This window comes from Phodopus roborovskii, unplaced genomic scaffold, assembly GCF_943737965.1.
Source record: "Phodopus roborovskii unplaced genomic scaffold, PHOROB, whole genome shotgun sequence".
Classification (NCBI taxonomy): Eukaryota; Metazoa; Chordata; class Mammalia; order Rodentia; family Cricetidae; genus Phodopus; species Phodopus roborovskii.
In genome coordinates this window covers 591610-608686 of record NW_026126955.1, presented here as the reverse complement: position 1 = coordinate 608686, position 17077 = coordinate 591610, and the positions used below count along the sequence as shown (strand labels likewise).

Here is a 17077-nt window from a genome sequence, read left to right as displayed (position 1 = left end):
TGGCCATGTGTTGGTGTTGTGACTAAAATCTATTACATATCTATTACATTAGTTCAGTAAAGAATTACTCATATTTCTTCCTGTTAGAACTCAAAAATTCTAGAATTTAACACCAAAATTCTGTACCAGGAATGCTACCCACTATAAAGGGCTTAGTAACTTTTTGTACTACACTAAATCTTTTCTGTTTGTATGGTTTTAGTATGTATTACTTTTTAGATAGTTATCATCTGGCTAGGTGTTATTTAGATAAGAATGTAAAATAACTATTTAATAAAAAAGTATAAATTTATATTTTATAAAGATTGAGCACTTATAGACTTGAGAAACTAACCCAGATAATGCTAACAATTACTATTCCTGTAGCTGTAACGTAAAGATAAGACCTTACAGAGTTTAAAGTCACTGTAGGCTACATGAGACTATATCTCAAAATGCAAGTAAATCAATGAACCTATAACTTCAAAGAATCCACAAGAAAACAACAATCATTAAGAAAAGTCACTTACCTCACAGATACTACAGTAAGGGGCGGGTTCACCGTTTATCCGCCCATGCCATAGAACCTCTTTTCCTGCTGCAACAAGAGCTTCTCTCAAAGTCTGACATTGCTTTAGAATTTTCAGGAGACAATATCTATATTAGGAAACATTTTAAAAGAGGAATTAAATAGTGAGTATTAGTAATTTTAGCTTCCCCACCCTCCTGTACCAAAGCCAACCTCCAGGCCCAGCCCAGCCATACATCCTAGGTTCCAGCCATATTACAGTAAGCCTGCCTGATGCTACCCAATTTCTATTCTTTCAGATCCTCAGACTTATCTCTAGCCCTACATCCAGTTAACCAGGCCAGTCTGGGAGCCCTACATATGCCATTCCCAATCTCTAGACCTGGGACCAAAACATGTAACCTTGGTGCTAGTCCAGCCCTCTGTATCAGCACTTAGATGAAGTAAAGGCAATGAACACCTCTCAATGAAGACTTCAAATAATAGCCAAACATACTAGTTGAATTGCTTAGGAAACAATTTTTATATTTTTCTGCTAGTTTCATCTACAAAACAACTCAGCTTTACATATAGGGACCAACCAACTGAAAATAAGTAAATAGTTTTCTAATTAAATGGGGCCAAGAAGCAGGCAAACCTTGCTATTCTAATATCTGGAAATAGAAACTTGAAATTAAAACTAAGCAAAAGAGATAAAGACACCAATTATAATCAAGGAACTAACCAACCAAGAAGATATTACAATCCTAAACACATATTCACCAAAAGTTTGCACTCAATTTTAATAAAAAAAAAACAAAACAAAAACAAAAAACAACAACAACAACAAAAAAAAAACTTGCTACTGAAAGTAAAAACGCAGATTAACTCCAAACCAATAATGGTAGATAATGTACTTTCTCCAACAAATGAGTAATCTGTATACAGAGGAGAAAAACCTTTCAATTAAATGGCATCCTACATCAAATGGACTTAACATATACCTGCAGAATATTCTACCCAAATACTAAAGAATATACATTCTTTGAAGCAGGCCATGTAAACTTTCTAAAACATAGCTCATTCTGATACACTAAACCAATCTTTAAAATAAAACAATACTTTCATGTAGAATACTAGACTATCACAAAATCCAATCACCAGTAAGTACAAAAACCTATGGAGTTTCAACAAACTATTACTGAAATATGAATGCATCAAAGATTTTAAAGAAAAAAAACTGGTACTAAATCTCTGGGACAGAGACTTAAAGTTAAAAAAAAATCTCAGTACTTAAAAGGACTGGTTGTACTTTCAAAGGACCCAGAAGGCAGCTCACCATTGCAACTCTAATATTGGGGACCCTATTCCCTCTTCTGGCCATCAAAGACACTGCTCACATGTTGGGCATAGACACTAGACACACAGGCAAATCACACACACACACACACACACACACACACACACACACACTTTTTTTAAATTTAATTGGAAAGGAAATATGGGCGTGCTAAGGAGATGAATCCGTAATTAAGGGCACTGAAGACAACTTGGGTTCTATTCCCAGCTCCGCTTGTTTTACCAGGTACAAATACACATAAAATAGATAATAAAAAGTGCCACACCCACTCCAGTGGAGCATAAGGAGCTTGAATGGCTGCCTGTCCTGAGGTTCACAACACACAGTGGTTAGGCCTCCTGGGGGTCCCTGGCATAATCCCAGAAGAAGGCGTTTAATATCTTCCTCCTTGGCTCGGGTGTTGGATTCATGAGTGCATGAATCTGTGTTCCTTTATTAGCCTTTGGAATCATAGCCTGCAGCAGTTGCTGTTACAATTGCTTCAAAGTTCTAATGAATCATTTGTGAAGATTATAGATGTTATGCAAAAACTTGAGTTAGAAATAGAGGGAAAATTTAGAAATAAGAGAGAAACTGAAGAAAGACAAAGTGCAATTAGAAATGGAGGATTTACAAAAAAAGTGATTAACAGTCAGGCAAATAAACAATCCCCAAGAAATATTGATTAAGGGTTCCTGGTAGCAGCCTCCCAGATATAGAGGCTCATCCATTTACAGTCCCACAGATGCTCCACTCCCTTGGACAGGTGTTTATGATAAAGAACCTAATTACATGGGTGATGGTGAATGGAAAATGAGTTAAGTTCAATACGTTATCTATCTGGGAAAGAATCAGGAGAGCTCGAGCACCATGTGTGCCCTCTCTGAAGAACAGCAATGGCAGTTGAGGTGGCAAGTATATAAGTTTTTGATATTTAGAAATAATCAGAAAATTCCTTGTCATGATCATCTTAAATATAATATTTTAGGCCACCCCAGAACCAAAGAAGAAATACTAAAAATTATAAGTCAAGACTTGTGGTAGAGATGCAGGGCTGCATGATAAACATCGAAACTAGCAAAAACCAGATGTCTGGCAAGCTGACCACAGACAGGCATAGAATAGAATTTTCTCTTCCTGTGAAGTCTAAGTCTAATGTTCTCATGTTCCCATTATCTAATGATTTCTGAGCAAGATTGTAATCTTTTGGACTCCTGCCAGAGAGTTTGTTCCTTAAAATGACCTATATATTCTGATGCTCTGAAGTAAAGATTCGCAGCAGTAGCAAACCTCTCTTGAGTTTGAGTCTGTCTGTCATGCCAAATTCACTCCTGACCTGAGTAGCCGAGTTAGGTCTCCCAGCAGACCAGTGGTCCGCTGAGCAGTCTGCAGCAAAAAAGAACTTCTGGTGTTATGGAATCCAGGTTTCAAAGCCCACTTCCAAAAATCAACTCTTTTGTAAGACAGTCAAATGGAAAGTTTGCTAAAAGGCTGTGTTTCCTAGTAAAGTCAAAAGCTACACCCATAACATCTCACCAATATAACTAACTACCTAAGTATGAGATGAATGAACAAAGATGCCAAAACTAAATATGATAAAGCTTATGGTAGAAAGCTCTGGAGGTTCCAATTCTATACAAAGAACTATAGGCATCTAAGAAATGCTGAGAGAAAAGGAAAGTCTTCCCAAAGGAAGAAAACACCAATAGATTATGCAATACCAGTAGTCATCCCTAAAAACATACATATAAATAACATTATTAAGGAAGTATTATGTATTTAGGAATATCATACACACACCAACACTAATTAATGAAAAAGCAGCCAAGAATCTGAGGGAGAGCAAGGGGGATTATATAAGAGCTTGGGGGGTGATAAAATCATAATATCAAAAGATAAAAGAAATTTTTTTTAAAAATTTAAAGCTCTGGGACTCACAAAAAGAGTTCTAGAAATTTACAACTTACATTGCAGTTCAGGAATTTAGAAAAACAGAAGTACAACAAAAGTTGTTAAGAAATAACAAAAGTTCATAGCAGCATTATTTGTAATAGCAAGAACCTGGAAGCAACCTAGATGCCCCTCAACTGAAGAATGGGTAAAGAAGATGTGGCACATCTACACAATGGAATACTACTTTACAGAAATTCGCTGGCAAATAGATGGAACTTGAAGAAACCATCCTGAGTTTCTGGCCTGAGGTAACCCGGTCACAAAAACACATATTCACAACCCCAGGAGCAAGTAACAAGAAGGACCCTAAGAACGACACATAATCACCCTGGGAAAGGGAAATAGATGAGATTCCTAGGGGCCATTACAGGGTTATGGATAAACCTGTTGCCAGGGAAACTCCCAGGAATCTGCAAGGATGACCCCAACTGAAGTGGAGAGGATGCCTGAACAGGCCTTCCACTGTAATAAAGATCAGTGACTATCCCAACTGTCATGATAAAATCTTCACCCAGTAACTGATGAGAGCAGATGAAGAGATCCACACCGCCAAGCACTGGGCTCAGCAGCTGAAGAGAGGGAGAAGGGATTATATGAGCAAGTAGGGAAGGGGTCAAGATCATGATGGAGAAACCCAGAGACTTTTGACCCAAGCTCTTGGTGTGAGACCAGGCAGAACTAATGCTATATTTTAGGCTAGGCGTCACTTTCAAAGACCACTCATAGAACCACAAACCCAGGCCAAGGAAAACAGCAAATGGCTAAAAATTACTTCAGAGCCCCCACTTCTTGCTGAGTCAGCCTGACACAAGACTAACAGGCACCAGATGCCCTAACAGGTCACCAGATGTTAGGGTGGAAATTTCCCAATGCTTGCTTAACCCAGGGTCTATCAACCAAAGACTCACCCCTGTACCCTGAGTAGATAGCACCAAGGCATATAGTTCCTTAAAAAGCCTTCTCTCCTGCTGGCTACTCCTCCTACCTTTTGTGTAGAAGTGCTGTTGGACAGCCCAAACTTTAATTTGCTCTCAATAAACCCCTGAGTGATTGATTTTACCAATACCTGGGGCTCTGTGGTGGTCATGTTTTGGGGGTTCCACAACTTGGGCATAACACTGAGAGCTCAGGCGCTGGAACCAACCTATACCCTCTGCATCTAGGTGAGAGTTGTATAGCTTTGTTTGTGCAGCCCCCAGCAGTGGGACCAGGACCTGGCCCAAGTGCATGAGCTGGCTTTCTGAAGTCCCTATAGGGGGTTTGGGGTGGGACAAGCTCTCCTGGCCCCTGAATCAAGTATAAGCAAGGCATCCCCCCATAGGGATGGAGGGATGCAGGGGGGAGGACCATGTCCAACCTCAATTTGGTATGTTATGCTTTGTTGACTCCCCTGGGAGGCCTTACCCTTTCTGAGGAACAGATAGGGAAGGGGGGATGAAAAGGAAGGGAGGAAGGGAATGAAAGGAGAGGAAACTTGTTGGTACATAAAGTAAATTTTTAAAAATTAATAAAAAGGTGAAAAAAGTCAGAGCAGAAATAAAGGAATTACAAACAAAGAAAACACAAAGAACCAATTCCTTACTCTTTGGGAAGATAAAATCATCAACTTCCCAAAAGAACACACACATGGGGGAAAAAAAACAAAAACAAAAAAACCCCCAGATTTTTAGAATGAAATACTTTAAAACACATATACTCCATTAAGCTGTAAAACCTGAAATTTTTAGATTCAAGCCAACATTAAAACAAAGAATAGAGCAACAAACTAAACAGTCATAACAGATAAGAAAATTTAGGCAGTAAAGAAAAGCTTACTGAACAAACAAACAAACCAGTCCCAGATGTGTTTGTGGCAAAACTTCAGAATACTTTAAAAGAAATAGAAACAAGACATGTAAACTCCTTCAATGCAACCAACATTACCATGAAATAAAAAGTAAAGACAAAACAAAAGAAAAACAAAACAAAACAGGAAACAGAAAAAGTGAATTAAAACAAAATTTTAATTCCATGTTCCCAGGAATTAAGGCCAGCATTTGAAAAATAAGACCTCAGAAAACAAAACAAACAAAAATTATTATAGCTAACAAAAGAATCAAGAGAAGAGAAACCTCATGGAGTAAAAGAAAATCATGGCCAACTATAGATCTGACAAATGATTAATACCAAAAAATACACAAAAAAATCAAAATGACTCAATACACTCTTCTCAAGAAGAAATAAAAATGGCTATGGTCTCAAAAAAATAGCCATAATTTTTAACAATGAATAAAAGGAAAATTAAAAACAATTTTGGGATTTATATCTACTCCAGTAAAAATGGTGAAGTTGTACAACAAATGCTGAAAAGCATGTGAGACTCTTGGTGGAACTGCAAACTGGTATGCCTCCAGAAATAATGGAAAATTCTCATGAAGCTAAACATAAACATATCATACGAATCACTCATCTCACTCCTTGATATATACTCAAAGGATTCAACAGCCTGGCTCACAGATAGTTGTTCAGCAGTGTTAACTCTTACCAAATTCACAACAGCCAAGAAATAGAACAAGTTACATATTCTTCAACAGATGAATGGATAATAAAAATATATAGAAAATGGAATCCTATTTAGCTGTAAAGAAAAATGAAACTGGGCTAAGGAGATGGATCAATGATTGAGAGCATATACTGCTCTTACATAGGAGTTCAGTTCCCCTGCATTGGGCAGGTCACATCCACCTGTTACTGCAATTCCAGGTGGATCTGTCTTCACACAAGTCACACATGAATACACATAACAAAAATTAAAAACAAATCTTTTTAAAAAAAAAAAGAAAAAAAATGAAACTGAAGGTAAATAATCTATAAATGCCACAAAAATCTGTGGGTCCTGGCTCAAAATCTTCATATGTAAATTTGTAACATGAAGTTATTACTGAAACTAGGTTTGTAAACAGAATAAAGAAGATAAGGAAGGGGAAAGAAAATTTAATAGAAAATGACATGAATGGGGAATATTATGGAGGTTATCATCAACATGGCATGAAAACCCTAAGGATGGAGTAGTGGTATAATTACTTTTGGCAGCAACCAACACCTCTCTAATTGGACCTAAGATTCATTCAACAAGAAAGAAATCTAGCCAACTTTCCAGGGCTAGTAAACAGGTACAGCCACAACATGTGATCTGTTGTGTCTGGACACTTCTACTTAGTATGTTCTAGAGGTTTATCTGTGTGTGCACTATATCTACATTTTTGGCTTCATTTTAATTGTAGAGTATAACTGCTTTAGATTGGTGAAAATGTTGTTAAAGTTTTCTCCTGCCTGCATTCTATTAAAGATTTAGCCCTTAAGATAAGGTAGTTCACTAACAAGACCAAAACATAAGAAAATTGTGAATTGTAAACTTATATGGGGAACAGGGGCAATGTGTTTCCTTTAAAGACAACATCTCTTTAATTGCTGACTCTAATGATACAAAAATATTTGCATTGGTAACAAAGAATTTCAACTCCATCAAACAAGAGATGAAGTAAGTCAAGGAATGGATGACTGTATGAGATTCAGCAAAATCTATTATATCAAGAAAGGGATGCAAATATGCTAGAAGCAAGAAAAAAGAAAAACCCAACACACATGCACACACAGGCACTAGCAACCACCTGCACCAGAACCACCAACACCAGCACCAGCAGAAGTACCACCACCATAAATGTTGGTAAAGCCAATCAAGTGAGAAACCCAATGAAAGTCAGACATATGAGCACCATACCAGGGGATGGAAGAGGCACACAGATCAAAGCTGAAGACTAGACTGGGAATATAGAGAACTCCATTTATTATACACTACATGATAAAATGTTTAAATAAAGTAGAAAGTATCACTAATTAGGTCAAGTCAAAGAAATAACAGGGTCTAAAGGTAAGGTAAAGAAAATACAACATATTTATACAGTATTAAAGAAAGAGAAATCAATAAAAATGACACCAATCTTCCAAAATGATGGGACATCACCAAGAAAAAAAATATCAAGTAATTCAAAGGAAAAAAGGAAAGAGTGAGGAGCCACTACCACCAGCACAACTATAGTAGAGCTTAGAGGAGACAGATTACCTGTCTTCCCTATTATGTGTATGCAAATTCGTTCCAACTATCTGTTAAAACATGGTGGACTTCTATGAAGTTCTGGGAATGCACAGAGATGTTTCACCTGGGCATTTTAAAAGCATACTGGGAACAGACATTTAAACAGAGTGTACTATTTTAGTTATAAAATGTGTAACAGTATGATTTTACTTAATGCAGTGCATGCATTATTTTCAGTGTGATACCCATATTCAGTGCATCAAGCTGTTTTCTTTGAGCCAGAATATACTAAAGCCATCACCCTTAGCAAATTTTGAGCATGTCATCAATACTGATTGCTATCATTACTCTGTAGACTAAATTTCATATTTGTCTTCAATAGCTAAACATTTAATGTGTATTCTCATAAAAATGTCAAGTCTGTATATTACCAAGTCATTTCATATCAATAGAATTCTTAGTGAACAAAACAAGTTAAAACTCCCTGTCAAGAGAGAAAGTGCAACACCAAAGACAGCCATTAACTCAGAATAAAGGGTTGGAAAATGATTTTCCAATCAAATATACCTAAAAATCCTGTAGTGATCCTAATATCTAACAAAACATACTTCAAACCAAAATTAATCAAAAGAGATGGAGAAGGTTATTTCATATTCTTGAAAGGACAATCCATCAAGATGAAATCTCAACTCTGAATATTAACGCCCACATACAAGCGACCCACATTTGTAAAACAAACATTACTAGAGTGTAAATCACCAAACTCCACGTACTAATACTGGAAAACTTAAACACCCTATTCTCACCAACAGATGGGTCATGTAGACAAAAGCTAAACAGAGAAATAATGCAGTTAACAGATATTATTACTCAAATGGACTTAAATATCAACAAAACATTTCACCAAAACAAAACAGAATATACCTCTTCTCAGCACTTCATGGAACATTCTCCAAACATACCCATATACTTGGTCACAAAGCAAATCTTAAAATACACACACAAAAATAGGGGGGAAGTATTCCCCTGTATTTTATCAGACCATAGTGGATTAACACTGGATCTCAACAACAGAAACTACAGAAAGTCAACCAACTTGTGGAAACTTTAAATTCTCAACTGAATTACCACTAGGTCAAGAAGAAATTGAGATTTCTTAGAATTCAATGAAAACGAATGCACAACATACCCAAACTTACGGGACACTATGAAAACAGTTTAAGAGAAAAGTTATTTAGCACTAAATGCCTTCATTTAGTGGAGAGATTCACTTAACATCACAGTTGAAAACTCCAGAACAGAAAGAAACAAACGAGCACAAGGAGAGTGGATGGTAGCAAATAATCAAACTGAAAGCTGAAGTCAACAAAATAAAAACAAAGAGAACAATAAAAAGAATCAATGAAACAAAGAGTTGGTTCCATGAGAAAACCAAAAAGATAAACAACCCTTACCCAAACTTATGAAATTGCATAGAGAGAATATCCAAAGTAATAAGACTAGAAATGAAAAGAGAGACATAGCACTAGACACTGAGAAAATATACAGAATCATTAGGTCATACTTCAAAAACCTGTACTCCACAAAAGTTGGAAATCTAAAAGAAATGCACAAATTTCGTGATAGATACCATTTACCAAAATTAAATCAACACCACATAAACAATTAAAATAGACCTATAACTCCTAAGCAGTCATTAAAAGTCCTCCAACCAAAACAGCCCAGAGCTGGACAGTTTTAACACAGAATTGAACCAGAATTTCAAAGAAGAGCTAATACCTTAACTTATTCCACGAAACAGAAGAGAAGTAACATTGTCAAATATTTTTACGAGGCCACAGTCATCCTGATACCCAAAACACACAGACAAAACAAAGATTGTTAATTACAGATTAATTTCTTTCATGACATAGACACATAAATATGCAAGAAAACACTGGCAAACAAAAAGATGCTGCACCATAATCAAGCAGGCTTCATCCTTGAGATGCAGAAATGGTTCAAAATAAGAAAATCTGTCAATGTAATCTAACATATAAACAAACCAAGAGAAAAAAAATCACATTATTATCTCATTAGATGAAGAAAAGGTGTTCGTGGAGACCGAACATCCCTTCATGGACAGAGGAAGGTCTTGGAAATACAAGAAACATACCTAAAGATAAAAAAGCAATATACATCAAGCCATTGTCAACATGAAGTGAGAGAGACTCAAACATTTTCACTAAAATCAGGAACTAGACAAGGTTATCCACTCTCTCCATATCTTCAATATTGTACTTTGGCTACAGCTAAAGCAATAAGACAACAACAGGAGGATATGAAAGGGATACAAATTGGAAAGGAAGAAGTCAAACTGTCTCTATTTGCAGATGATATGACAGTTTACATAAGTGACCCAATAAACTCTACCAGGGAACTCCTACACCCGATAAACAAATCAAGTGGTTGAATGCAAGATTTACTCAAAAACAAACAAACAAACGAGTAGCAAATGCAAAATGACAAATCAGGGAAACAACACCCTTCACAGTAACCACAAATAATATAAAATATCTTGGTGTAACCTTAACCAAACAACTAAAAAACCTATAAGCCAAGAATTTCAAATCTTTGAAGAAAGAAATTAGAGAAAATTTCAGAAGATAGAAAGATCTCCCATGCTCAAGGAATGGTAGCATTAGCATAGTAAAAATGGCCATCATGTCAAAGCAATCTACAGATTTAATACACAATTCTTCACAGACTTTGAAACAACAAGAAAACTAAAAACCCGTGAATAAAATAATCCTGTACAATAAAGGATCTTCTGACTACAAATGCTACGATAGAGCTATGGTAATGAAGACAGCTTCATATTGGCACAAATCAGAAAGGTGGATCAATGGAATAGATACAAATCTACACTCCTATGGACACTTGATTTTTGAAAAAGAAGCCAAAATTATATAATGGGGTAAAAAAGCATCTTCAACAAATGGTACAGGTCAAGCTGGATATCTGTATTTAGAAGAATGCAAATAGATAAATAACTATTGCCATGCATAAAACTCTATTCCAAGTGGATCAAAGACCTCAACATAAATCCAACCACAATGAATCTCTTAGAAGAGAAAGTGGGTGGTGGCCTTGAATGAATTGGTACAAGAGCCATTTCCTGAACATAACACCAGTGGCACAGACACTGAGATCAACAATTAATAAATGGGACCTCCTGAAACTGAAAAGCAAAGGACAAATTAACAAGACAAAACAGTAGCCAACAGAATGGGGAAAGATCTACAACAATGCCACATCTGACAGAGGGTGATCTCCAAAATATATAAAGAATTTAAGAAACTAGACAACAAATATCAAATAATCTCTGGGCAGTGGTTTAATACTAGCACTCAGGAGGCAGAGGCAGGCAGTGTACACAATGAATTCCATAACAGACTCCAAAGATACACAGAAAAACCATGTCTCAAAAAACCAGGAGGGTAAAAGAAAGACAAAAATAAAAAACAAAACAAAACCAAATAATCCAACGAAAATGGAGTATAGATCTAAAGAGAAAATTCTGAATCTCAAATGGTTGAGATAGATTTAAAGAATCACTCAACACCCTTAGGCACAGCCAAATAAAAATTAAAACAAATTTGAGATTACATCTTATACCTGTCAGAATGGCTAGGCTCAATTAAAACTATCCATGAAGTATAATTAAGTAAGCAAAATGCAAGTTGTCCTCTGAGTTACACATATGTTATATGGCATATCTTGTCCCAAGATAAATGAATGTAACTTGGGAACAATTAAGTACTTACTTAATCATTTCAAAAAGCTTTGGATCTGAGACTTTGATATTTCGTGCCATATTCCATGAAAGATGAACCATGGGTACTACTGACTTGACACTTTGCAATTTGTTCCATTCATAACGTTCAACTGCCAATTTATACTGAAAAGCTAGAAAGACAAAAAAGAGACTGTTATAAAGTAGAATTAGAACACCTATTATCATATCTTATCTTGTAAGTGCAAGAATTCTGAAAAATCTAAAGGCATGGTAAATTACGTTTAATATACTGATGATAGTTTCAAAAAGATCTATCATGTAATAATCTTAAGGTATTATAAAGTTATTTTTACATTTTTTTAAATTAACCCTTTCAAATAGTCTACATATAGTAAATGATGAATTAGGGCCCAAAGAGTTAAAAATAATAGTGTAAATAACAAAGATATAGAGTATATCTCCAGTTTAGGTCCTTCTGGTGCTGAAGGCCAGACTTTATTTTATATTAAAGTTACACATACTAAGGTTTCCTGTATTACATGAAATAAGAATTCTAAAGAAGAGGGGCTGGAGAGACAGCTCAGTGGTTAAGAGCATTTGTTTATCTTGCAGAGGAACCAAGCTTCAATTCCCACTGCCCACAAGACAGGCCTAAACTGTCTGGAACTGCAGTTCCAAAAAATCTAACATTCCAACATTTGGTGGTACAAAGAACACATCAAATAATACAACCAAGCCAAACTCTCATATACATAAAACAAATAATCTTTAAAAAATTATGAAGAATAACTGCCAATGTTTTAGCAAACTCTAAAGAGCGATATGAAAATGAAGCAAAGAACTACAAATCAAATGGGCATACATACTAATGTATACAGAAAGAAATACACTACTTTGCTCAAATCTTTTATTGGAATGCCACTTGTTAGGTTTGAATTATTCTGTATAATAAGTATTCCTTTCTTACTTTAACTGAGCTTTCTGCTTACACAAAACAAAACATGTAGAGAATTGAGCTATAAAATAAAAACCAACATTGGTGTGCATCTTAAATACCTGTAAGTGGACCAACATTCCAGGCAATGTTGTTACACCACCCAATAGCCTGAACCCAATGGACAGTGCCTGCATTTATCCAGACCAAATCTCCAGGTCGCTGAATAAACCTATATACAGGAACATTTGCTTCATAAAGATCTTCAAGGTTTGGCCACCAAGAACTCATCAGGAAATTCAAATTATTTCTGGAGGAGGGGAATAGTCAAATATTTAAATAGTCTATTATTAAATATTAAATTTAATAGTGTAATATTATTCTAGTATTAATATTAAATACTCTAATATTTAAAGACTTATGGAAGGCAACAGTAATCTCAAAGTTTTAAATGCTATAATATTTCATTAAAATGTTAGACTGTAAAGCAAAAGAGCTACAATAGATTACTTATTTATATAAAGACTTAAATTCGCTTTTGTGAAACACAATGTTAAACATTAACAGTGACACCTACAAGACAATGGGTAGCTAGTGAGAGACTTATTCCTAAATGAGATGTCATCATCAAAGCCCAGAGATCCATGTAGAAAAGAAGGTATAAAGATTTTTAAGAGCCAAAGGGGATTGATGAATCCAAGAAAACAATGTCTTTCATTCACAATAGAACTGATACAACTTACGGATACCTTGGCTACATGCACAGGGCCCACATAGACCCATGTCAGAATAGATCTCAGGGCTGAGAAGACAAGTGGAAATAAATAATTTAACTAAGTAATTAAATGGTATTTTGGTGAGCTGTTTTGTTTTCTTTGTTTTGGCTTTGTTTATTTGTTTATTTGTCTTTTGCCTGCCTTTTTTGATTTTCATTTTTGTGTGTTTGTGAAGTTTCTTATTTTATAATATTCTTTGTTTCACAGAGAAGGAATATGTAAAGGTGGGTGAAGAGGGAGGGTAGAGTTTGGCCAGGAAAAATACTAAAAGTTTCAACTTTAACGGTTAAACATATATTGACCATAAGTACTATGTAATTCTTTGAATAGACTCATTAACTATGGACTATGTAAATCTTTGAACAGACTCATTAACTATAATCATAAAGGAAGATATGAGAAACAGAACCTCCAGATAAATTAAAAACTTTCCCTACAGTTATAATAAATTATTATCAAAAAAAAAAAATGGACCAAAAGTCTATTTCTCATTGTCTTAAATGAAATTGAAGGAAACTATCCAAAGCATTACCATTATAAGAAACAAGATATGAACATCCATAAATACTTGTAATACCATCATCGGTGTCACTATTAAGTTAAAGAAAATTTGAAAATATTTTTCTTATAATTTTTATTGCAATGTAAAACTTGAGAAACACTTTCTATAGGTTACCCTGGACCTGGATTCAAGGACCCACTTTCCTTCTTGTTCTTAATTGAAATCTCTCCAGTCTGATACCAATCCCTGCTTGCAGTGTTCTTTCCTCCCACTTTTATGCTCCTTCCTCCCATCCTGCTGTAGCGTACCTATGCCTACAAACATTTTAAGAATTCAGTAGCAACACTGCACTGGAACTCAGGTAGGTGGTCATTATTCTCCTTAACCGCCTCCTTACAAATCTCTCTAGTTTCATTTCAGCCCGGTAGCAGATTGCTTATAGAGGTTCCATTCCTGACAATGGGATTTCCACAAAACCCTGGTGTTAAACTAGCTATCCTTCCTCTTTTCTGTGGACAGTCACATATACAGCCCAACTCTAGCCAACCCCATTCCTTAGACTGAGTCTATGATATATAAAACCAATTTCTACACAGGAAACCCAAGGGACTCAAGTGAACCACAATTAGCATTCTCCATTATGATGTCTCCAATGTCACCCTCAATCCAGTAACAAACCACTTACAGGTCCTCTACTCCCTGTTAAACCTCATTCAATGAAACTCTAACCCTTGCTTCAGGCCCAGGGTCTTCCTGGTTCTTTCATCACTGCCTTTTCAGATAATTCTTTCCCCTACTAACCTACTTACAGGATCCCCTTTCCCACCACTTCAAACTCCCTAGAAACCCTGCCATTAAGTGTGAACAGGATTCCTTAGCTCTTTCTTAAAGCCCTCTCAGTCTCTACTCCTGGCCTAAAAAACTACAAAGAGAAATATATCAAGAAAAAACTAACCCAATTAAAATCAGAGAATTCTCAATAGAGGAAACTCAATGGCTTAGAACACTGAAGAGGAATGTTAAACATCCTTAGCCATCAGGGAAATACAAATCAAAATTAGTTTGTAATTTCATCCTACATCAATCAGAATAGCTAAGAAAAATAAAACAGCAGCATGTTGCCAAGGATTGAAATGAAAACTTTTATAGTCATTATGGAAATATTTGTCAATTCCTCAGAAAGATCTAGCTATACTTCTCTTAAACATATACCCTAAAGACTCTACGATCTACCATCAGATCATTTGCATTGGTACTCTTCATGACAACCAAAAATTGGCAACGACATATGTCTCTCAACAAATAAATGCATGAAGAAAATGGAACCAGAAGGATAAAGAATACAGGACAAAGTTAAACATCAACTAAGCTAAACCCTGGGGCCTATACAATGGTGACCTGCCAGCAAGATTTATTAGTGTAATAGAGGCACAAAAAATGTAGGAGTAACCAAGCACTGTCTGAGTGAGATAGAACCATGCACAAAAATGCATGTGTGGGGAAATCCAAACAAATAACTCCTATCAACATTCTACTACACTCAGCCATCATCAGAGAAAATTTCTCCTGCAGTATATGGAAAAAAATACTAGAAACACAATTTAGCAACAGAATAAGAAACTTTGGATCACTTGGTCCAAAAATGGAATGCCTCTTTCAAATCGCTCCCTACTCAAGGCTTAGGGAAAAGAGGCATAAGAATTTTAAGTAGAGCCTGAGGACTAAGGACTACACGCAGGGGAGCCCACCCTAGTGGTCTGGCCCACCTAGAGACCACAAGTATCCTGATCCTACCTCCAACCACTGGAAGGGGTAAGTGTGAGCCTGTCTCTGAACTGACTTCCGGCACCCAGCTCGGAGCATCCTGAGGACTGAAGACTACATGTAGGGGAGTATGCTCTAGAAGTCCAGCCATTCCCGGAGGCTGCCAGCATCCTGGTACCACCTCCAACCAAAGGAGGAATCCCTCCACTACCCACTTAAGTAGGTGAGCCATCGGACTATTGGAACTGCTTGTACCCACTGGAAGAGAACATTGGTCTCTTACCCACCAGAAGAGGGAGAAACCCTACCAGTAGGCACTGGAAGAAGAGATGGGAAGACAACAGTGTAAGAATACAGTCAACAACAGATCAATATGACACCACCATAGTCTATGGACTTTACACCAGCAAGAACTGACCATCCCAACACAGATGAAGCAGAAGAGAATGACACTAAAAACAACTTCAGGAGGATAACAGAGGAAACGAAATATCCCTTAAAGTAAAAGAAGAAAAAATTCAAGGAAAGGAGGAAAAGATAAATCAAACATTAAGAGAAATGATTCAAACAGTGCAAGGTTTGAAAGCTGAATAGGAGAAAAACAAAACGAAAAAAAAAAAAAAAAAAAAAAAAACCACAGTCTCAGGGAATGCTGGAAATAGAAATGTTAGGCAAGCAATCAGTAACTACAGATGCACACAGCCAAATGAATACAGAGATGGAAGACAGAATCTCAGGCACTGAAGATATACTAGGATAAATAGAATCATCAACCAAAGAAAATCTTAAGTCGAACAAATCCCTGACACAAAATATCCAGGAAATATGGGACATGCCCCGACCAGCGGGGCCTAGTAATTCGGGGGCAGAGGTGGGCTAGAACCTGAAAATAATGGGAGGGAAAGAAGGAATGAGACTATGCAATGCTTGTCAATGTCTCACTTTATTAGGCACAAAGACCGGTTTTTAAAGCAAAGCAGGGAGGAAATGGGGAAGGGTAGCTGTGCTGACTCTGGGGCTCTGGTATTGTCCCAGGCCATAAATGTCTGCTTATCTCAGTTCCTGGTGTCATGGTCCATCTCAGTTCCTGGGTTGAATGGAACAGACTGCCTTTTTTTTTTTTTTTTAAGCAGTTTTCTGTTTTACCAAGATAAGGCTCAATTAGAGTTTTAAGGTGTAAGTAATTCTGCAAGAGGATGTGACTCAAGGCTGGCTCCCAACAGGGACACAGGGAAAAGGCCAAACCTAAGAATAATAGATATAGAAAGTGAAAAAATCCAACTCAAAGGTGCAGAAAATAACTACCTCAACCAAAAGAAAGACATGCCAATGAAAGTACAAAAAGCTTACAGAACAACAAATACAGTCCCCTCACCAAATAATAAAAAGCACCTAACATACAGAATAAAGAAAAAATATTAAGAGCTGCAAAGTAAAAAGCCAAGTAACGTTTAAAGGCAAACATTCAA

At 36.3% G+C, this 17077-nt stretch overlaps 1 protein-coding gene across 2 annotated transcripts in view; it reads right to left on the bottom strand.

Annotated features, from left to right (window-relative positions):
* LOC127214697 (histone demethylase UTY) overlaps positions 1–17077 on the bottom strand; it is a 141183-nt gene that overhangs the window by 11825 nt on the left and 112281 nt on the right. For both annotated transcript variants that reach the window (XM_051175000.1, XM_051175001.1), the window contains 3 exons: positions 12689–12876; positions 11661–11802; positions 510–636 (listed from right to left, as the gene is read on the bottom strand). In XM_051175000.1, the coding sequence (XP_051030957.1) occupies positions 510–636; positions 11661–11802; positions 12689–12876 (457 nt within the window). The remainder of the gene's footprint in view (positions 1–509; positions 637–11660; positions 11803–12688; positions 12877–17077) is intronic.